We start from the raw sequence: 22,778 nt of genomic DNA on the forward strand, positions 1-22,778 counted from the left end.
AAGAAGTATTTAAAACTTTAAGGGTCAAACCAATACATGGCGGCAACGCTAATATATATATATATATATATATATATATATATATATATATATATATATATATATATATATATATATATATATATATATATATATATATATATATATATATATATTATATATATATATATATATATATATATATATATATATATATATATATATATATATATATACACACACACACACACACATATACACTCACACATTTTATTTCTAAGCAGAAGAATTCTACTTTAATGTAAATCTGCAAGAACCATTACGTTCCATTATTACAGTATATATTCCAGAAATATGTCATTGAAATGGCAAGTGTTGCGGCTTAGGACGTGCAAACTGTTTGTTACAAATAGTTTCTCCATAATGAAATAAGAAAAATACAAAAATATACATTTTTCTTCTGCATTGCCCACATTGCAAGGACTCCCTGTGCATGTACCGCTCTTCACATAACTAATATCTAACAAACTTCACAATAAAATATTTACAATATTTAAAATATGATGCAAAGTTTAAAGGGGTTATCCGGTAATTTATATTGATGCCTTTCCTGTGGATAGGTCATCAACATCAGATCAGCGGGGGTCTGACAGCCGCCAATCAGCTGTTAGGAGCGGCTGGCACTCCGTGAGCGCCACGGCCTCTTCCTAGACTATGTGACATCACCATACGTTGGTCACATGGCCAAGTTGCCATTCAGCCCCAGTAAAGACTTTGGGGCACATTTATTAAGACCGGCGTTTTAGACACTGGTCTTAATAAAGGCCTATAGCTGCCGGTGGTTCCGTTGAAGTTATGAAGAGACGCCGGCCTCTCCGTAACTTTGGAGCATCCAGTGCCAGTTTTAAATGTTACATTTAGACGATTTTCTACTATTAAGACAGGAGAAGAAAATGATGAATTAGACCAAGTGTTGCGCCGCCATCTACCCCTGAAATCCGCCTAATTTAGGCATATTTAAGATTAGTAAATGACCCCTATGTGCTTGGAAAGCTGCCTAAAGCTCCGGTGAGCACAATGGGTCCCTGAAACAGCGGATCAGTGGGGATGCCTGGACTCGGACCCCCGAGGATAGGTCATCATTATCTGTTCCTGGATAACCGCCCGATTGTGAGAGTAAAGGTGGCTATACATATCAGATGAATGTTGGCCCATCCCGCCATGTTCAGCAGTACCGGCCAAATGTCTAAGTGTATGGGGGTGCCCAAACTCTCCCCTGATGGCAGCCATTTGGGGGGGGGGGGGGGGAAGAAATGGGCATGTTGAGTTTCAATATGCCTGATCTCAAGAAAAATAAGCCACCACCAGAATAATCTAGCTGCATCTTATTACCCTCATTCCCAAAGACAACACAAGAATGCACAGCTAAACTGTCCATGCATGTGAATGGGGATGGGGGTTGGGAGAAAATGCTGTCGTCTGAGTGTTCAGCTGATGGATATCTAAGGACAATGGACACCTTAAGGCACTGGTCATATCTGAGGCTGTCCATAGCCCCAAGTGCAAACTGCTTCAGATTAGACAGAAAAATAGTGGTGTATGCAGAACCTGATGGACCCCCCATTATAAATCAACAGGTACTGTCGGGCACCTTTGTCATCAGCCCTATATTATGGCTTTCATTATCAACAGAAGCCACAAGGTAGATGTGAACAGCGCCTATGAAATAGTACCACTAGTTACAGAAATAAATCCTTCAAGAACTAATTAAGTCCATCATTCCAGGTCATGACTTTGTCATACTCCTGAATTCTCTGCTTGATGTGAGAAAGCTTGTTCTTTAAGTACTCGCAGCGTTCCTTCTTCTCCAAAAATGTTGGATCCTATTAGAGAAAAAAAAAAAATGTTAATGAGCTTGAGTTTCACATAATTGGTTAGGAAAGGACACATTCAGCCCGGGTAGGTTGGGACACAATAACTCGCATGTATAAAGGTCAATTAGACCCGCCCAGCAATAAAACAGGCCGGGTGCACAAAGTTCATTTTAGGTGGAGATACTAGACAACACAGTGTTGTAATAACAGCGTGATTTTGTCAAAAAAGACAAATATCCAAGGACAGTAGAGATGCACTGTATACATTATTTCGCCCCACCCTACATTTCTATGTTGTTGTTTTTTTAACTATTATATTCCATACAATACTATTTAAATACTATACAGAGTGTGGTGGCCCCTGTGATGTATACATCATGGAGAATGCTACATTTAATCTGACCATGCACATAGAATAGATGTCTGTACAGGCCTGGATAAATTTAGGGGGAAGGTGCCTTAAAAGGGACTTTGCCATAAATTTTGTAAAAAATGAAAATCAAATATTATATCTAATGAAAATCTCTTTCTAACAAAGCTAGAACTAGCCCTGTGTCTCACATGGATGCAGAGATGTCCCCCATTCATTGCTCTACTAGAGTCTTTTCAGGACGTCGGCTCAGGGGATTATTATTATTATTTATTATTAAAGCGCCATTCATTCCATAGCGCTGTACATGTGATAAGCGGTGCACATACATAATACAGACAATTGCACTAATCATAAACAAGTTACAAACTGGTACAAAAGGAGAGAGGGCCCTGCCCGTGAGGGCTTACAATCTACATGGTATGGGAGAAGGACACAGTAGGTGCGAGTTAAGTTGGTCATGGCGGTATAGAGGCAGCAGGGTCACTGGTTGTAGGCTTGTCTGAAGAGGTGGGTTTTCAGGTTTCTTTTGAAGGATTCCAGTGTAGGTGAGAGTCTGATATGTTGGGGTAGCGAGTTCCAGAGTATGGGGGATGCACGGGAGAAATCTTGGAGTCAATTGTGGGAAGAGGCGATAAGAGGAGAGGAGAGAAGGAGGTCTTGTGAGGATCGGAGAGTGCGTGTGGGGATGTATCGGGAAAGTAGCTCCGAGATGTAGGGAGGGGACAGGTTATGGACGGCCTTGTATGTATTTGTTAGTACTTTGAAGTGAATTCGCTGGGCAATGGGGAGCCAGTGAAGGGATTGGCAGAGGGGAGAGGCAGAGGAGTAATAGGGTGAGAGGTGGATTAGTCGGGCAGCAGAGTTGAGGATAGATTGGAGGGGTGCGAGAGTGCTAGATGGAAGGCCACAGAGGAGAATGTTGCAGTAGTCTAGGCGGGAGATAATGAGGGCATGTACAAGAATTTTCGCAGAGTCAAAGTTAAGGAAAGCACGGATGCGGGAGATGTTTTTGAGTTGGAGGCGGCAGGTGGTGGAAAGAGCTTGGATTTGCGGTCGGAAGGAAAGTGCAGAATCAAAGGTCACTCCAAGGCAGCGGACTTTGTTGACCGGGGAGAGTGTGCAGCCATTGATCATGATAGATAGGTCTGCTGAGGGGGTTGAACAGGATGGGGGAAAGATTATAAATTCTGTCTTATCCATGTTAAGTTTTAGAAAGCGAGAGGCGAAGAAGGATGATATAGAAGATAGACATTGTGGGATTCGTGATAGTAAGGTGGTGATGTCTGGACCAGAGAGGTAGATTTGTGTGTCGTCAGCGTAGGAGTGATACTGAAAGCCATGGGACTCTATGAGCTGTCCCAGGCCAAAAGTGTAGATAGAGAAAAGCAGGGGTCCTAGGACAGAGCCTTGCGGGACACCAACAGAGAGGGAATGAGACGAGGAGGTGGTGCGAGAGTGGGAGACGCTAAACGTCCGGTCTGTGAGGTATGATGTGACCCAGAAGAGGGCCAGGTCGGTGATGCCAAGAGATGAGAGAGTTTGCAACAGAATGGAGTGGTCAACAGTGTCAAAGGCAGAGGACAGGTCAAGGAGAAGGAGGACAGAGTATTGTTTCTTGGTTTTGGCTGTCAGCAGGTCATTGGTGACTTTGGTAAGGGCAGTCTCGGTCGAGTGGTGGGGTCGGAAGCCAGATTGTAGGCGGTCAAAGAGGGAGCAGGAGGAGAGGTGGGAGGACAGTTCTGAATGGACATGTTGTTCAAGTAGCTTTGAGGCATACGGAAGAAGTGATATGGGGCGATAACTGGACAAGGAAGATGGGTCAAGTAAAGGCTTTTTGAGGATGGGTGTAATGGTAGCATGTTTAAAAGCAGAGGGGAAGACACCAGAGTTGAGTGATAGGTTGAAGAGATGAGTTAGGGTTGGGATAAACACTGTGGTGAGGTTAGGGATGAGGTGGGATGGGATTGGGTCAAGTGCACAGGTGGTCAGATGAGATTTGGAGAGTAGAGTGGAGAGTTTTTCTTCTGTAATGGTGGAGAAGCAGGTTTTGGGAGAAGAGGACCGAGCAGTTGTGTAGAGGGTCTGTGGGGACTGTGTAGTGAAGCTTTCCCTGATGTTGACTATCTTTTGTTTGAAGTCCTCAGCTGAGAAGAGAGGAGAGGGTGGGGGCGCTGGGGGACGGAGAAGGGAGTTAAAAGTGCTAAAAAGTTGTTTAGGGCTGTGTGACAGGGAAGATATGAGAGATGAGAAGTAGGCCTGTTTTGCATCAGCGAGTGAGTATTTAAATATGAGGAGGGATTGCTTGTATGCGGTGAAATGATCTTTAGAATGGGATTTCTTCCATTGCCGCTCAGCAGCCCTGGAAGCTTGTCTGAGTTTTTTGGTCAGGTTGGTGTGCCAGGGTTGTCTGTTGATTTTTCGGGTTTTGTTGTGTGTGAGGGGGGGCAACAGTGTCCAGAGCTGTACTTATTGTGTTGTTATATAGGGTGGTAGCAGCTTCTGGGTCTTGGAGGGAGCATATGGTAGAGAGTGAGAGAAGAGAGTCAGAAAGCAAGCAAAAGTCGAGATGTTTAAGGTTCCTGCGGGGGTGTGTTAGTGTGTGGACCGGGGGAGCAGCAGAAGAGACCAGTGAAGAGAAGGTGAGTAGGTTGTGGTCGGATAGGGGGAGAGGCGAATTAGAAAGGTTAGATAGGGAGCAGAGGCGGGTAAAGATCAGATCCAGAGTGTGACCATCTCTGTGGGTGGGAGCTGAAGACCACTGTGACAGGCCGAAGGAGGAAGAGAGCGATAAGAGTTTAGAGGCGGCCGAGTGGCATGTGTCAATAGGGATGTTGAAGTCACCCATGATGATCGTGGGGATGTCGGCAGAAAGAAAGTGTAGTAGCCAGGTGTTAAAGTGGTCAAAAAAGATGGTGGCTGGGCCTGGAGGGCGGTAAATGACGGCTACTTGAAGGTTAGAGGGAGAGTAGATGCGAACAGAGTGTACTTCAAATGAGGTGAGCGTAATGGAGGGTGGCAGTGGAATTGGGCTGTAGGAGCAGGTGTCTGATAGGAGGAGACCAACTCCTCCACCATGTTTGCAGCCGGGGCGGGGGGTGTGAGTGAATTGAAATCCACTATAAGAGAGTGCAGCAGGGGAGGAGGTGTCAGAGGATGTCAGCCATGTTTCTGTGAGACCCAGAAAGGAAAGCTTTTGAGAGATGAACAGTTCATGAATGTATGACAGTTTGTTACAGACAGAGCACGTGTTCCATAATGCTCCTGCAAGAGGAACCAAAGGAGCAGGGGTCAGAGGGATGGTTATTAGGTTTAAGGGGTTGCAGAAATTTGTAGAAGGAGATTTGTAGTGGGACATGGAGGTGATAGTGGGGATTTGCTGAGGGGGTCCAGGGTTTGGAGAGATATCACCAGCAGTAAGGAGAAGCAGAGAAAGTGTTAATAGATGAGAATAGGAGAGGGCATGAGGAGTGTGTGTGTTTGGGAAGGAAGTGTTTTATGTTGGCAAACAGGTTTGTGCAAGCTGTCAGATGAGAAGGTAAGATGGAGGAAGAGATGAATAGTTCCTTGCTGGGTGAATGGATGTGGGGGTATTTCAGGAGGTGTTGGAAAAGTGGGAAGAGTAAGAGGAAAAATTGACACATTGTTTGCATTAACCATGTCTGTAATTACCTGTGGTCCCCTTCTGGTCCAATTCTGGTATAATTCAGTCTGTGCACTTAAGAGTGGCACTTGAGAGATGTGGCATTTGGAAAGACCATGGTCTGAAAGACCTAGGACCTTAGATTTATACCACTCAGTGTTCAATCAGGTGTGACCCAGAGGGGAGGGAGCTACATATGGCCTAATCAAGGGGCACCAGATACAGGGGTGAAATAGTCAATGTAAACAAATACTCAATAAATCCCGCAGGGAAGGAGACATTAATGCTTCAGAAAAGACATACCAGGATTTAGAAGCAGAGATGAGAGGGGGTGGACAATATCAGACTGTGGAAAAGCTGGGTGCAGGGATGTGCCCTGTCTGCTGCTGTTCTTTCCCCGTTTCATTTAAACTGAGCATGTGTGACTGCCTCAGTGAGGTGGACAAGAAATAAGGAAAAGAACAAACAGCAGGTGGCGCACAACAGATACATTTTATTGAATAGCTCAATGACTACATACAATTTTTAATCAAATGCAATTACAAAAAGTATTCAGATCCAGGTGCTGGTTTGAAAAATGTAGAATATTTTTCGTGGCACAACCCTTTTTAGCTACTCGCCGCTACTCTGGCAATTGGGCCTGCCAGGCAGGGGTGGAGAGACAGCGGCAGGTCCATACCACCAGAAACACGGAGCAGGAGAGCAATATGGCAGCTGTCCCACCTGAAGGAGTGGTGGTGGCGGGCACAAACCACCACAATAACAACCCAGCTACATTAACCACTTACCGTCACGCTAACGCCGAAAGGCGTCATTTCTGCGGCGCTCCCAGGTCACACTAACGCCAATAGGCGTCATCTCGCGTGAGCAGAGATTTCCTGTGAACGCGCGCACACAGGCGCGCGCGCTCACAGGAACGGAAGGTAAGAGAGTTGATCTCCAGCCTGCCAGCGGCGATCGTTCGCTGGCAGGCTGGAGATGTGTTTTTTTTAACCCCTAACAGGTATATTAGACGCTGTTTTGATAACAGCGTCTAATATACCTGCTACCTGATCCTCTGGTGGTCCCCTTTGTTTGGATCGACCACCAGAGGACACAGGTAGCTCAGTAAAGTAGCACCAAGCACCACTACACTACACCCCCCCCCCCCCCCCGTCACTTATTAACCCCTTATTAGCCCCTGATCACCCCCCTGTCATTGATTACCCCCCTGTCATTGATCAACCCCCTGTAAAGCTCCATTCAGATGTCCGCATGATTTTTACGGATCCACTGATAGATGGATCGGATCCGCAAAACGCATCCGGACGTCTGAATGAAGCCTTACAGGGGCATGATCAATGACTGTGGTGATCACCCCATATAGACTCCCTGATCACCCCCCTGTAAGGCTTCATTCAGATGTCCATATGATTTTTACGGATGCACTGATAGATGGATCGGATCCGCAAAACGCATCCGGACGTCTGAATGAAGCCTTACAGGGGCGTGATCAATGACTGTGGTGATCACCCCATATAGACTCCCTGATCACCCCCCTGTCATTGATTACCCCCCTGTCATTGATCAACCCCCTGTAAAGCTCCATTCAGATGTCCGCATGATTTTTACGGATCCACTGATAGATGGATCGGATCCGCAAAACGCATCCGGACGTCTGAATGAAGCCTTACAGGGGCATGATCAATGACTGTGGTGATCACCCCATATAGACTCCCTGATCACCCCCCTGTAAGGCTGCATTCAGATGTCCATATGATTTTTACGGATGCACTGATAGATGGATCGGATCCGCAAAACGCATCCGGACGTCTGAATGAAGCCTTACAGGGGCGTGATCAATGACTGTGGTGATCACCCCATATAGACTCCCTGATCACCCCCCTGTAAAGCTCCATTCAGATGTCCGCATGATTTTTACGGATGCACTGATAGATGGATCGGATCCGCAAAACGCATCCGGACGTCTGAATGAAGCCTTACAGGGGCGTGATCAATGACTGTGGTGATCACCCCATATAGACTCCCTGATCACCCCCCTGTCATTGATTACCCCCCTGTAAAGCTCCATTCAGACGTCCGCATGATTTTTACGGATCCACTGATAGATGGATCGGATCCGCAAAACGCATCCGGACGTCTGAATGAAGCCTTACACGGGCGTGATCAATGACTGTGGTTATCACCCCATATAGACTCCCTGATCACCCCCCTGTCATTGATCACCACCCCTGTCATTGATCACCCCCCCTGTCATTGATCACCCCCCCTGTAAGGCTCCATTCAGACATTTTTTTGGCCCAACTTAGCGGAATTATTATTTTTTTTTTCTTACAAAGTCTCATATTCCACTAACTTGTGTCAAAAAATAAAATCTCACATGAACTCACCATACCCCTCACGGAAACCAAATGCGTAAAATTTTTTAGACATTTATATTCCAGACTTCTTCTCACGCTTTAGGGCCCCTAGAATGCCAGGGCAGTATAAATACCCCACATGTGACCCCATTTCGGAAAGAAGACACCCCCAGGTATTCCGTGAGGGGCATATTGAGTCCATGAAAGATTGAAATTTTTGTCCCAAGTTAGCGGAACGGGAGACTTTGTGAGAAAAAAATTCAAAATATCAATTTCCACTAACTTGTGCCAAAAAAAAAAAATTTCTATGAACTCGCCATGCCCCTCATTGAATACCTTGGGGTGTCTTCTTTCCAAAATGGGGTCACATGTGGGGTATTTATACTGCCCTGGCATTCTAGGGGCCCCAAAGCGTGAGAAGAAGTCTGGTATCCATATGTCTAAAAATGCCCTCCTAAAAGGAATTTGGGCACCTTTGCGCATCTAGGCTTCAAAAAAGTGTCACACATCTGGTATCGCCGTACTCAGGAGAAGTTGGGGAATGTGTTTTGGGGTGTCATTTTACATATACCCATGCTGGGTGAGAGAAATATCTTGGTCAAATGCCAACTTTGTATAAAAAAATGGGAAAAGTTGTCTTTTGCCAAGATATTTCTCTCACCCAGCAAGGGTATATGTAAAATGACACCCCAAAACACATTCCCCAACTTCTCCTGAATACGGCGATACCACATGTGTGACACTTTTTTGCAGCCTAGGTGGGCAAAGGGGCCCATATTCCAAAGAGCACCTTTAGGATTTCACAGGTCATTTACCTACTTACCACACATTAGGGCCCCTGGAAAATGCCAGGGCAGTATAACTACCCCACAAGTGACCCCATTTTGGAAAGAAGACACCCCAAGGTATTCCTTGAGGGGCATGGCGAGTTCCTAGAATTTTTTATTTTTTGTCACAAGTTAGTGGAAAATGCTGATTTTTTTTTTTCATACAAAAAGTCTCCACTAACTTGTGACAAACAATAAAAACTTCCATGAACTCACTATGCCCATCAACGAATACCTTGGGGTGTCTTCTTTCCAAAATGGGGTCACTTGTGGGGTAGTTATACTGCCCTGGCATTCTAGGGGCCCGAATGTGTGGTAAGGAGTTTGAAATCAAATTCTGTAAAAAATGACCTGTGAAATCCTAAAGGTGCTCTTTGGAATATGGGCCCCTTTGCCCACCTAGGCTGCAAAAAAGTGTCACACATCTGGTATCGCCGTACTCAGGAGAAGGTGGGGAATGTGTTTTGGGGTGTCATTTTACATATACCCATGCTGGGTGAGAGAAATATCTTGGCAAAAGACAACTTTTCCCATTTTTTTTATACAAAGTTGGCATTTGACCAAGATATTTATCTCACCCAGCATGGGTATATGTAAAAAGACACCCCAAAACACATTCCTCAACTTCTCCTGAGTACGGAGATACCAGATGTGTGACACTTTTTTGCAGCCTAGGTGGGCAAAGGGGCCCATATTCCAAAGAGCACCTTTCGGATTTCACAGGTCATTTTTTACAGAATTTGATTTCAAACTCCTTACCACACATTTGGGCCCCTAGAATGCCAGGGCAGTATAACTACCCCACAAGTGACCCCATTTTGGAAAGAAGAGACCCCAAGGTATTTCGTGATGGGCATAGTGAGTTCATAGAACTTTTTATTTTTTGTCACAAGTTAGTGGAATATGAGACTTTGTAAGAAAAAAAAAAAAAAAAATCATCATTTTCCGCTAACTTGTGACAAAAAATAAAAAGTTCTATGAACTCACTATGCCCATCAGCCAATACCTTAGGGTGTGTACTTTCCGAAATGGGGTCATTTGTGGGGTGTTTGTACTGTCTGGGCATTGTAGAACCTCAGGAAACATGACAGGTGCTCAGAAAGTCAGAGCTGCTTCAAAAAGCGGAAATTCACATTTTTGTACCATAGTTTGTAAACGCTATAACTTTTACCCAAACCATTTTTTTTTTACCCAAACATTTTTTTTTTATCAAAGACATGTAGAACTATAAATTTAGAGCAAAATTTCTATATGGATCTCGTTTTTTTTTGCAAAATTTTACAACTGAAAGTGAAAAATGTCATTTTTTTGCAAAAAAATCGTTAAATTTCGATTAATAACAAAAAAAGTAAAAATGTCAGCAGCAATGAAATACCACCAAATGAAAGCTCTATTAGTGAGAAGAAAAGGAGGTAAAATTCATTTGGGTGGTAAGTTGCATGACCGAGCAATAAACGGTGAAAGTAGTGTAGTGCAGAATTGTAAAAAAGGGCCTGGTCTTTAGGGGGGTATAAACCTGTGGTCCTTAAGTGGTTAATGGAATAATCTAAAATATTTATTAGCAAACGGCATAATCAGCAAATGGTTAAAGTGGCTGAAAGATGAGTGTTCACTTTACATTCAGTTTGAAAGATGAGTGAGCAAACACTTCAGTGTCCGCTCAGTATACTCACATTCTTCTTCCTTTGATATTCCTGCAAAACCTTTGAAATCCGTTCATATTCCTGAAAAATTAAGGAAAACAATATTTCACTTTAGTATAGCACTCCTCATACACACAGATAATGAAATATCGTACGGATTCTCATACACTATAAAAATATAAAAGCTGCCACATAACAGGAAAGATGGTCGATATGTTATATATTACATAGTGGCAGCACGGTGGCTCAGTAGTTAGCACTGGTGTCTTGCAGCGCTGGGGTCTTCGGTTCGAAACCAAACAAGAACATCTACGTGAGGTTTATACCTTCTCTCTGTGTTTGCGTGGGTTTCTTCCGGGTACCCCGGTTTCCTCCCACACTTACTGATAGTGAGGATAGATTACCATAGAAGAGAAGACCGCCACTCACTGTATAGATGCGCTTATATTTTTATTGTCACATAGATATGTATAGCTGTGACGCATTTCGGGCTCAAGCTTGAGCCTTCTGCAAACATGTTTGAAGCCGAAACGCGTCACAGCTATACATATCTATGTGACCATAAAAATATAAGTGCATCTATACAGTTAGTGCTGGTCTTCTCTTCTATGCTGATCTGTGGGACGCCAACACATGCACCACGCCATTCACATGGACGGAGTGCCGACTGCTATTTTCTGGATTAAGCGAGGATAGATTGTGAGCTCCATCGTGGACAATGAGTGATGATGATGTCTGTAAAGCGCTGCTGAATATGTCAGCGCTATATAAGTAAATTAAATCATGATTGAAAACAGGAAATCTGGTCTGCAAATGACCCACGGACTCATACAGACAATAAATCCTTGGGCATCTTGGCCAAGGATCCTCGCAGTATCAAGGCGTCTGATCCTGCTAGTATTTTCTGGATGTTTCTGGGTTCATATGTTAAAGACGTGAATTGTACATGACTTTCCTTCAACTATGAAATCCCGTCCCAGCAACCAGCATTGGAATGATTGCAGAGAAATAGGTGGAGCTCGGAAACAGAAGTTATTAGTAGAAACGACAATTAGGCGTTATCCAGCCCAGGGAAAGAACATGTTATGCCATCATACTCCCACTGATGTGTACCGAATACACCTTCCCTATTGTCGCATATGACAAACATCTGGAAACTTGAAAACCCTGAATGCAGTACAGAATTAGTGTTTGTTGTATAGGTTATTAAACTATTGTTCGAAAATGACTGTACTGAGAGAATACATGTTACACTGCATTGGGTTAGTACTGATGGCCTTCTGATAGGGAGCCTGGCCGGTGAATTATGCCTACCCAGCACTTGGTAGGGGGATGTAGAAACCTGTAGACACATACCAGTGTGGCTGGTCCTAGATGTATTTATTGTTTTGCATGGTGAGCCATATTTATTAGCATGCAGTGTTCATTATTACAGTATTACGCTCCAGGGAACTACATTAATCATCATGCCAAAAATATTCAACCCTCCAATGATCACTCACTCTGAATCACTCATAGGCGGCCTTGCTTACTATTTTGGAACTGAAACATTACATACTACAGTATGCAGACTCCCGTCTACAGAATGGACTTTTATATATTGCATAGTCATTGAAGGCATGGCTAGGACGTGCCACTAAAGTCCTACCGGAGAGGGTCCGACTCCTGTGACCCCTGTTGATCTCTAGAACAAAGTGGCAGACGCTAGAAAAGAGCTGTACCACTTCATCTCCTGTCAGCAGGGGCGAAATTCCTACAGTAAAATTTCCTAATAAGCTAATACCCAAGGGGCCACCCAAGCCCTCCTCACACCGCCCCCAGGTACATAATAATCTGACCTCCTGAATTCAAGTCCTTTAAATGGTGATACAGATGAATACTGCAGCAGGGCCGCTGCAGTATTTTGTGCTGCACTGTGGTATTTGGTTCTGTTGGGGCGGTATTTTGTGCTGCACTATAGTATTGCTGCCCCCCCCCCCCCCCCTACTTCTGTTGGCCCTGCCCAATTGTATTGTATACACCTTTTTTCAGTTTGGACCAGCCTACAACATGAGGATACTTAAAAAAAAAAAAAAATTATATATATTTTTTTTTTTTACAGGGTTACAGGGACACTAAGGCTGGTTTCACACGGCCGTTGCGGATTGGAGCCGGATGCGTTCAGAGTGCGTTCAGTGAAACTCGCACTATTTTGCAAGCAAGTTCCGTCAGTTTTGTCTGCGGTTGCGTTTAGTTGTTCAGTTTTTTCCGCGCGGGTGCAATGCGTTTTGATGCGTTTTTCAGGCGCGTGATAAAAAACTGAATGTTTACAAACAACATCTCTTAGCAACAATCAGTGAAAAACGCATTGCACCCGCACTTGCTTGCGGATGCAATGCGTTTTTCACGCAGCCCCATTCACTTCTATGGGGCCAGGGCTGCGTGAAAAACGCAGAATATAGAACATGCTGCGATTTTCACGCAACGCAGAACTGATGTGTGAAAAACAATGCTCATGTACAAAGCACCATAGAAATGAATTGGTCAGGATTCAGTGCGGATGCTATGCGTTCACGTCACGCATTGCACCCGCGCAGAAAACTCGCTCGTGTGAAAGGGACCTAAGTTCTCAGTCCGCCCCACTTGTCAGCTCTGCTCAGTTTTCTTAGGAGGCTCATTATAGTAAAGAATTAATAGGCACGGTGCCACTAGTAGCATATAATAGCCAGAAAATATCCACCCACTGTAATAACTGTATGACAAACATGAAGGAGAGTATCAGAACTGGCCATCAGACAGTACAGTGCTTGCAAAGCCACACTGCATCATCTTCTTCTGAAGCCACTGGGTTGATCTATATGTATGGAGCCCCCTTAGGGTCCATTCACAAGTCTGTATGTGTTTTGCGGATCCGCAAAACACGGACACTGGCAATGTGCGTTCCGCATTTTGCGGACCACACATCGCTGGCACTCTCATAGAAAATGCCTTCTCTTGTCTGCAATTGCGGACAAGAATAGGACATGTTCTATTTTTTTTGCAGAATGGAAGTGTGGATCTGGAAGTGCGGATTCGCAAATGCTGATGCGGACAGCACATTCCGGCCCCATTAAAAATTAATGGGTCTGCACCTGTTCTGCAAAATTCCGGAACGGATGCGGACCCATTTTGCGGACGTGTGAATGGACCCAGTGACCATTTCTTCCAACAGTCCACTCTCTCTGATTGCATGGCAGCCAAACCAAAGGAACACACAAAGTCTCAAGTGTCACAGGGACAGGAGGTCAGGGCAGGCACAGTGTGGAAGTACATTAATCACTGCTGCCTGCTCGTTATATGCTGCTGAGTGGAATGAGGCCTGAAAACTTGAATGAGGCCCAGGCTACCAATCAGGTGATGGGACTACTCCTAAGGTTTCCCTGTCCATACCTATTTTTGGGGCAGAGTGAGTGTTTCTGACGCTTAAAGTGAGGGGTCTGGATTTATTCATTTGTGTGCTCTGCATTAATTCAGTATGGGGTTTGGGGTCCGTAGTTATTTTGAAGCCTGGACTTAATATTGAAGTCTAGGGTCTATCTTAATTAAAGGGGTTCTCTGGGTCTGTATTTAAAATGACTTTCAGCCAACCTGTGGAAAGAAGACCCTTTGAGCAATACTTGCCCTTCCTTCACTCCTTGCTGGGGTTAACATGACCAGCCACCTGACTGTGAGCTCCAACATCACAATCGGAAATGATCCTTTCTTCCTGTTCAGCTACACCTACATTATGCAGCTGAGCAGGAAGAAAGAGGAGCACATCTGGTAACCAGGTCAGAGAAGCACACAGTCAGGTAGGTGGTCATGTGATCAGGAGAGCGACGGAAGGGTAAGGCTACTTTCACACTCGCGTTTGGTGCGGATCCGTCATGGATCTGCACAAACGCTTCCGTTCAGATAATATAGCCGCATGCATCCGTTCAGAATGGATCCGTTTGTATTATCTGTAACATAGCCAAAACGGATCCGTTGAAAGTCAATGGGGGACGGATCCGTTTTCTATTGTGCCATATTGTGTCAGTGAAAACGGATCCGTCCCCATTGACTTACATTGTGTATCAGGACGGATCCGTTTGCCTCCGCATCGTCAGGCGGACACCAAAACGCTGCAAGCAGCGTTTTGGTGTCCGCCTCCAAAGCGGAATGGAGGTCGAACGGAAGCAAACTGATGCATTCTGAGCGGATCCTTTTCCATTCAGAATGCATTAGGGCAAAACTGATCCGTTTTGGACGCTTGTGAGAGCCCTGAACGGATCTCACAAACGGAAAGCCAAAACACCAGTGTCAAAGTACCCTAAGTTCTGCTCAAAATGTCTTCTCGCCACAGGTAAGTTGAAAGAGGCATTTTGGGTGCAAGCCTGGAGAATCCCTTTAATTCTTCCACAAAATTTAGGATAGGTCATAACAGTCCTCCTGGGTTTAGCAGAGTGGCTCAGAACGCTAGGGAACTAGCTGGGATCAATAAAGGTTTCTGCAAATAATGTTTCCAACATCACTGATGATATCATCCCCTGGAAGAGGGGGAAGGGGAACGGACGACGACGACTATTTAATTAACACTTTAAAAACCAATGTGCTCCAGGCTTCATCTACGCCAGGGATGGCCAACCTGTGGCTCTCCAGCTATTGTAAAACTACAACTCCCAGCATGCTCCGACTGCCTACAGCTATCAGCCTACAGATGGGAATGGTGGGAGTTGTAGTTTTACAACAGCTGGAGAGCCGCAGGTTGGCCATCCCTGATCTACGCCAACATATTGTGGTCTGGATTAAGTAAAATCCACAGAAACCTAGTTCTTAGGCTCAGTCTAGATCAGAAGCCACAACACAGCACCAGATTAGTCGCCCGACAGGATCCATTGATAAATTTAGGGATCTGTCAGGGTGGAGGTGGTCGAGTTGTGGAACACAAGCAGGCAATGATCGTTCATTTCCTGCATATCGACCAATGTAAATGGGCCCTAAGTGAAAAACAGATATAGCGGAAACAGTATATTACACTCACATATTCGTTGCCTGGGTTTCTGGGTAACTTTCTCATCACTGCATCCAGTTCACTGAACTTTTTCAATACTGCCTGCACCTCAGCCGATAGTTCTTTGTACTCCGAATACTGGTCATTAAACACAGCTTTATATCGATCTCGCTCATCATCCGATTTTATTGCTTGGTATTTCCTATTAAAAAGAAGAAAAAAAAACACTTATACATGTAGTATATAGGACACAACACGATTCAATGTAATTACAGTAAAGTTAAAGGGAACCTGTCACCGGGATTTTGTGTATAGAGCTGAGGACATGGGTTGCTAGATGGCCGCTAGCACATCCGCAATACCCAGTCCCCATAGCTCTGTGTGCTTTTATTGTGTAAAAAAAAACATTTGATAGATATGCAAATTACCCTGAGATGAGTCCTGTCCTTGACTCATCCCACGTTAATTTGCATATGTATCAAAAAAATTTTTTTACACAATAAAAGCACACAGAGCTATGGGGACTGGGTATTGCGGATGTGCTAGCGGCCATCTAGCAACCCATGTCCTCAGCTCTATACACAAAATCCCGGCGACAGGTTCCCTTTAATTTATTCCACCACTTGATAATTCAGAAAACAAACCCCTGGAAAGTCACATGGAAGCCGGAGTAAAGAAATGTTACCACATATCAACCAAGGCCATGGGTGCTTTGTGTCCGTCTACCATATGTGCTCTGAGCACATCTATTACATGGAGCCAAAAAGCTATTTTTTAAAGGTCATCTGTCAGCAGTAAAACATAATTTTCTCAGCAAGGCGGGCACATATGAACATGGGACCAACACAGATGCCTTCAGCTGTAAAGTGCACATATCACAGGTCAGCCAGTGTCATAGGTACAAATCTGCTGACATGCCCTTTAAAATTGCTTTAAAAAAAAGGTCTGTGAAGAGAGCCTTAAAGGGTTTCTACCATCAGAATTTGTGTTCTATAGCTGACTGATATTAGCGATGCGCTATTGTCAGCACTACATAAGTGTGTTTTTTACATTTCTCCCTGCAGCCGTTCTGCTAAAATACACACTTTTATAATATGCTATGTGACGTAGTCGGCGCAGGCGCAGTGAGGAAGCCGGCACCAGGAGTACGGCCTTCACTCACTGCGCCGAATACAGAAGTGAACGGCGCAGGCGCGGAATTTCCTCAACGATGCATGGAACTTGGACATCAATCAAGAGGAGCGGGGCGGGCAGAACGGAGGACCTGGGTGGGATACATGGTTAGTAGACGGAGCCTCTAGGTGCTGATTCTACGCCCACATAGCACCTAGAGGCTCATTAGCATATTATAAAAGTCCTTATTTTATCAGAACGGCTGCAGGGAGAAATGTAAAAAACATACTGTTATGTAGTGCTGACATTAGCGCATCGCTTAATGTCAGTCAGCTACATAACAGTAATTCTGATGGTAGAAGCCCTTTAAATACTTACTGGTCACTTTAAACATGCATGTAGGTAAAAAAAAATGAAAAAAATTTAAATAACATACTATGACCAATACTTACGCCACATAGTCTGGCATGACAATGGGCTTTGGAATATGTCCTGCTGGAATGTATCCGCTTACGAGTTCAGGTCTCATCTCCGCTAGCTGGTTAGCTCTGTGCCTTCCTGGAACATCGGTCACTAAATGGTCATTACCAGCAGAAGCGTCACACTGAAAGAGACAGAGCGACAGGGTCATGTATGACAGGTACTCCAGCAACAGATTATAGGCCATGTAGTGGGTGTTCTCTAAGTCATCAGCCTGGGAACCAGACCCCCTTTTCTTGCAGAAACACCCTTAAATGTAAGCTTTGACTGTAGCAAAATATCTATGCACATGGCTGGATTTTCCATCAGTCATAAAGGATTTATAAACGTTTTACATAAAAGAAAAAAAAAAAAAGAAAAAAAAGAATGAGATAACACTAATACAAACCCCCCCATACTGAAAGCCGCGGATACAGTTTCTATAATTCCTGGCGATCACTGTGTTCTCCAGAATTCTAAGAGTTAAAAATCCCAAACGTTGTAAGAGGTAAAGCTATTACTGGGCCCCTTAATCCTCATTAGTATGTTGTTTTAACCCTCTCCTTTCCAGAGTGCACAGTTTAGAGGGAACACTACTGGTGATCAGCTTTTATCGCTGGGGCAGCCTCACAATTTCCCTGCAAATGAACGGCTATCCATGTAATGCATGTGCTGGCTTATAGACGGGTCCACCAAAGAAGAGGCACTCTAAGCAAACCTGATATATTACATTTTTTTACTCACTTATATAGCACTGCTATATTTTGCAGCACTTTACAGACATTAGCATCGTGCTGTCGCCAGTGGGGCTCACAATCTAAGGTCCCTATCAGTCTGTCTTTGGAGTGTGGGAGGAAACCGGAGAACCCATAGGAAACCCACACAAACACGGGGAGAACATACAAACTCCATGCAGATGTTGTGTTTGGTTTGATTCAAACCTAGGACCCCAGCGCTGCAAGGCACCAGTGCTAACCACTGAGCCACCGTGCTGCCCACATTGCATAACCGGTGGGCAAGAACACAGCAATCCTCTCCTTGCTGTTTTTTTAGCCCCCATTTCATGCACTGCCCCCCCCCCCCCTCCCCCACCCCACAGTATCTGTTTGGATCAGTGTGTTTCTTTAATAAAATGAATAGAGGTACTGGCATACAGCTCCGGTTACTGACATGAGGAGATCCACACTGCCATCTACCCATCTCTGGAGGAATCTGCACGGCAGGAGTCGTAAATGGCAAATATGTCTATGGACACAGCTGTATATCTCCGGCTCCTGAATCTACACAGCTAGGCAGATGGAAGCTGCAATGCTGAATATGACTGTTAACAACATGACAGAAAAGGAAATGTAAAGGGATTATACCTTTAAAAGTAATAAATAATAAAAGTAATACTGCAGCTGAAAGTAAATAGTCCATGTAATGATGGCTGACTATAAACCCGAGACGCAGCTAGCTTCGCCCAAAGCAGACGGTCCCATAGCAAGTGCTTGTTCTGTATGATCCCCAGAAAATAAGGGAAGCAGATTAAGAGACATGTACTCTGACACAAATCACTTGTCTTACTGACACACAACCGGCAGCCAGAGAGGGCCAAAGCGCCACTCAAAACCAAAAAATTCAGGTCTCCCCCTAAGGCTTCATGCACATTTCTGTCCACAAACCACGGATACGTGTGCATTCTGTGTTATTCTCACTCCCTGCCTGCAACAGAAATGACTATTCTCATCTGCAATACGGACAAGAAAAGGACATGTCATATAATTTGAGAAAGTTGTTGAAACTGAATAATTTTTTTCCCCTGTGTGAATGTAATGATGATAAATGTACATGATTACAATATTAGAGGGAAAACTGTACAACTAAAAGGAGGCTCTAGGACCCTGTTGGCCGCCTCTAGCCTGGATACAAGATGAGATACGGTTGGGCATGGAGGCATGCAGGTTCTGTATGGTATCTGCGGCACATTTGCCCACAGATGTTGTAGCTGGGCCTGTAGATCCTGCACACTCATAGGTTTCTGAAGCTCATATCCCAGCTGGTGACCGGGCAGCCAAGAAGGGCTGTAATCTGGCGGAGACATTCCTGGGAAGCCCTTGGGCGAGCATTATCCTGCTGGTAAATAAAAGTTGGAAGCCCTGCCATGAGAGACAACACATGGCCCCAGGACGTCCTGCACACATCTCTGAGCTGTTAGGCCTCTTTCACACGGGCGTTGCGGGAAAATGTACGGGTGCGTTGCGGGAACACACGCAATTTTTCCGTGCGAGTGCAAAACATTGTAATGCGTTTTGCACTCGCGTGAGAAAAATCGCGCATGTTTGGTACCCAAACCCGAACTTCTTCACAGAAGTTCGGGCTTGGGATCGGTGTTCTGTAGATTGCTATTATTTTCCCTTATAACCATGTTATAAGGGAAAATAATACATTCTGAATACAGAATGCATAGTAAAACAGTGCTGGAGGGGTTAAAAATAAATAAATAATTTAACTCGCCTTAATCCACTTGATCGCGGAGCCGGCATCTCCATCTTAGCTGTGTGGAGCAACAAGACCTGTGGTGACGTCACTCCGGTCATCACATGATCCATCACATGATCTTTTACCATGGTCACCACAGGTCCTGTTGCTCCACACAGCTAAGATGGAGATGCCGGCTCCGCGATCAAGTGGATTAAGGAGAGTTAAATTTTTATTTTTTAACCCCTGTATTCAGAATGCTATTATTTTCCCTTATAACCATGTTATAAGGGAAAATGATAATGATCGGGTCTCCACCCCGATGGTCTCCTAGCAACTGTGCGTGAAAATCGCACCGCATCCACACTTGCTTGCGATTTTCACGCAACCCCCTTCACTTCTATGTGTTGCGTGAAAAACGCAGAATATAGAGCATGCTGCGATTTTCACGCAACGCATAAGTGATGCGTGAAAATCACCGCTCATGTGAACAGCCCCATAGAAATGAATGGGTCGGGATTCAGTGCGGGTGCAATGCGTTCACCTCCCGCATCGCATCCGCGCTGAATACTCGCCCGTGTGAAAGGGGCCTTAGTGTACTGGTGTCTGGGCTGTCCGGCAGCAGGGGGAAAGCACTTTTATGACTTCTTGTGGCAAGTCAGACGACACCGTCATCAGTAACATACCGACACAAAACTTGCCAAGTTTTGTAGAAATCCAACATTTCTCTATCGGTCTTTTATTTTTTTTTGTCAATGAGTGTAAATGGATCAAAAGATGCCTATAGCCCAGGGATTTAAAATGAGGATGTGTGCATGAGGCCGTTACCATACACACAGGGATCCAGGAAGCTGAGATCCATGGTACTATTTGCCACAGCAGAGAGCTGGCTACTTTCACATTAGCGGCATTAAAAACAGACTTTTCACCAATGCTATTCCTAATGAAAAATTGGCAGTGTCAAATTGTCTTTTCTTTTTTTGACCCAGCAAGACAATTTAGCAGCAAACTCTGCAACAATTTAGAGGGCAAAGAATTACAACATTTTTTATTCCATGTCCATTTTAGATAGGGACAGCTAAGGCCACGTCCACATCATTGGTAGTTATGAAAATAATGGACGTGCTGTTTTCTAACCGACTCCATTAACTACAATGGTTTCCAGTCGGGTGTCTGCTTTTTTAGTAAAAAAAAAAAAAAAAGTCCACTCTGACACAATAATGGGTCAAAATGGTCTTGCACAAGACCACCTCTATTTGGAGATTTCCAGTGGGTCGACACTGGACTACACCAAATACCACGATGTATCTTAGTTTCCTGGATCCCTTAACATGAAAGAAGCATGCTAGAAGGTTTAATTGTACTCAAACAGATATTTTCTAATTCTGTGTGATTTTTTCTAGTACACAGAAGAACATGACATATGCTTGAATTTCCAGTTTAGGTTTTGGTTGAAATCACAAGGCTTTGGAGAATGCTGAGTGTGCAATGAAGAAGCAGCAGCTGGTTTAGTACATTCCATAGACGCTCATCTCCTCCAGCACATTCCTACATGATTACATGTTCCAGTGTTGGTAGTCCTGTGTACAAATGGCTACACAGAATTCACCAACATAGAAATATGGTGGACACAAATGGTTGAAACATATAACTAGGGCTGCAACGATTACTCGATTAAATCAAGTAAATTGACACAGAAAAATCCTCGCTTCAAATTTTTTGCTTCTAGGATTCGTTTGTGCCATGTGACCACGGAGTGTGAGTGAAGCGCTTGCCATTACTCACGCTCTGTGGTCTGCCGCCAGCCTGCACCGCGCTACTGGATCCTGACATACACACATCGTCAGGAGGTAGTGCACGTAAGCGCGCACTATCACCTCATGCTGTGTGAAGTCAGGGTGATGGCACAGCGGACTGATGGCCCTGGGATGGGAGTTGATGGCACAGCGGACTGATGGCCCTGGGATGGGAGTTGATGGCACAGCGGACTGATGGCCCTGGGATGGGAGTTGATGGCACAGCGGACTGATGGCCCTGGGATGGGAGTTGATGGCACAGCGGACTGATGGCCCTGGGATGGGAGTTGATGGCACAGCGGACTGATGGCCCTGGGGTGGCAGTTGATGGCACAGAGGACTGATGGCACTGGGGGGGGCAGTTGATGGCACTGGGGGGGGGGGCAGTTGATGGCACTTGGGGGGGGCAGTTGATGGCACAGAGGACTGATGACACGGGGGGGGGGGGGGTTGATGGCACAGGACTGATGACACTGGGGGGGGGGGCAGTTGATGGCACAGGACTGATGACACTGGGGGGGGGCAGTTGATGGCACAGGACTGATGACACTGGGGGGGGGGCAGTTGATGGCACAGAGGACTGATTGCACTGGGGGGGGGGGGGGGCAGTTGATGGCACAGAGGACTGATGGCACGGGGGGGGGGGGGGAGTTGATGGCATGGGGGAACCTGATGGCACTGGGGGGAGATGATTGTGCTGATGAGTTTTTATAAAGGAAAACACTCTTTTAATTTGTTTTTTCTTATTAGATTACTCAATTAATCGTTGGATTAAACAATAGCTGCTAGACTTCTCAGATTTTGGGCTGAGTTCATCCTATCATTGAAAAGGATAAAATCTGCAGCGTAAATCGACACAGGTCAGTTTCAGAAGAGCGTGTGTGGAAGCGTGAATTTCCCTAGTGAACTCTGCTCCTTTGACCGGACTGTGTGGCATTATAAGGATTTATAATGCAGTGTGTAATGATTTGTACTGACATAATGCTGTCCGTACAATTCATTACATTCATTGAGGTTGGGCAGAGATAGACAGCATCAGATTAAAATGCGCAGCATAGGTCAATTTCCACTTTGGATTTCTTGTGCATTGTGTATATTAGAATCATTTAAATCCCATCCACTTTGCTGCTACTCTAAAATGCAGTTCTGCCTCAGAAATTTTACAGCGTTTACATCCTGCGTGGCCATACCCTCAAAGTCGGGATTATAAACACACTGCAGAGTTAAAGAGGTTGTCTTACTTCAGAAAATGTCATATACCATG

The 22,778-nt window shown here is 44.8% G+C and overlaps 1 protein-coding gene across 2 annotated transcripts in view; it reads right to left on the minus strand.

Moving 5' to 3' along the window:
* Positions 1-398: 398 nt before the first annotated feature.
* Positions 399-22,778, minus strand: part of MARVELD2 (MARVEL domain containing 2) — a 42,412-nt gene continuing 20,032 nt past the window's right edge. For both annotated transcript variants that reach the window (XM_040421485.1, XM_040421484.1), the window contains 4 exons: positions 17,252-17,403; positions 15,717-15,888; positions 10,727-10,777; positions 399-1,862 (listed from right to left, as the gene is read on the minus strand). In XM_040421485.1, the coding sequence (XP_040277419.1) occupies positions 1,743-1,862; positions 10,727-10,777; positions 15,717-15,888; positions 17,252-17,403 (495 nt within the window). In that variant the 3' untranslated portion in view covers positions 399-1,742. The remainder of the gene's footprint in view (positions 1,863-10,726; positions 10,778-15,716; positions 15,889-17,251; positions 17,404-22,778) is intronic.

This window comes from Bufo bufo, chromosome 2 (assembly GCF_905171765.1).
Source record: "Bufo bufo chromosome 2, aBufBuf1.1, whole genome shotgun sequence".
In the NCBI taxonomy this organism is placed as follows: domain Eukaryota; kingdom Metazoa; phylum Chordata; class Amphibia; order Anura; family Bufonidae; genus Bufo; species Bufo bufo.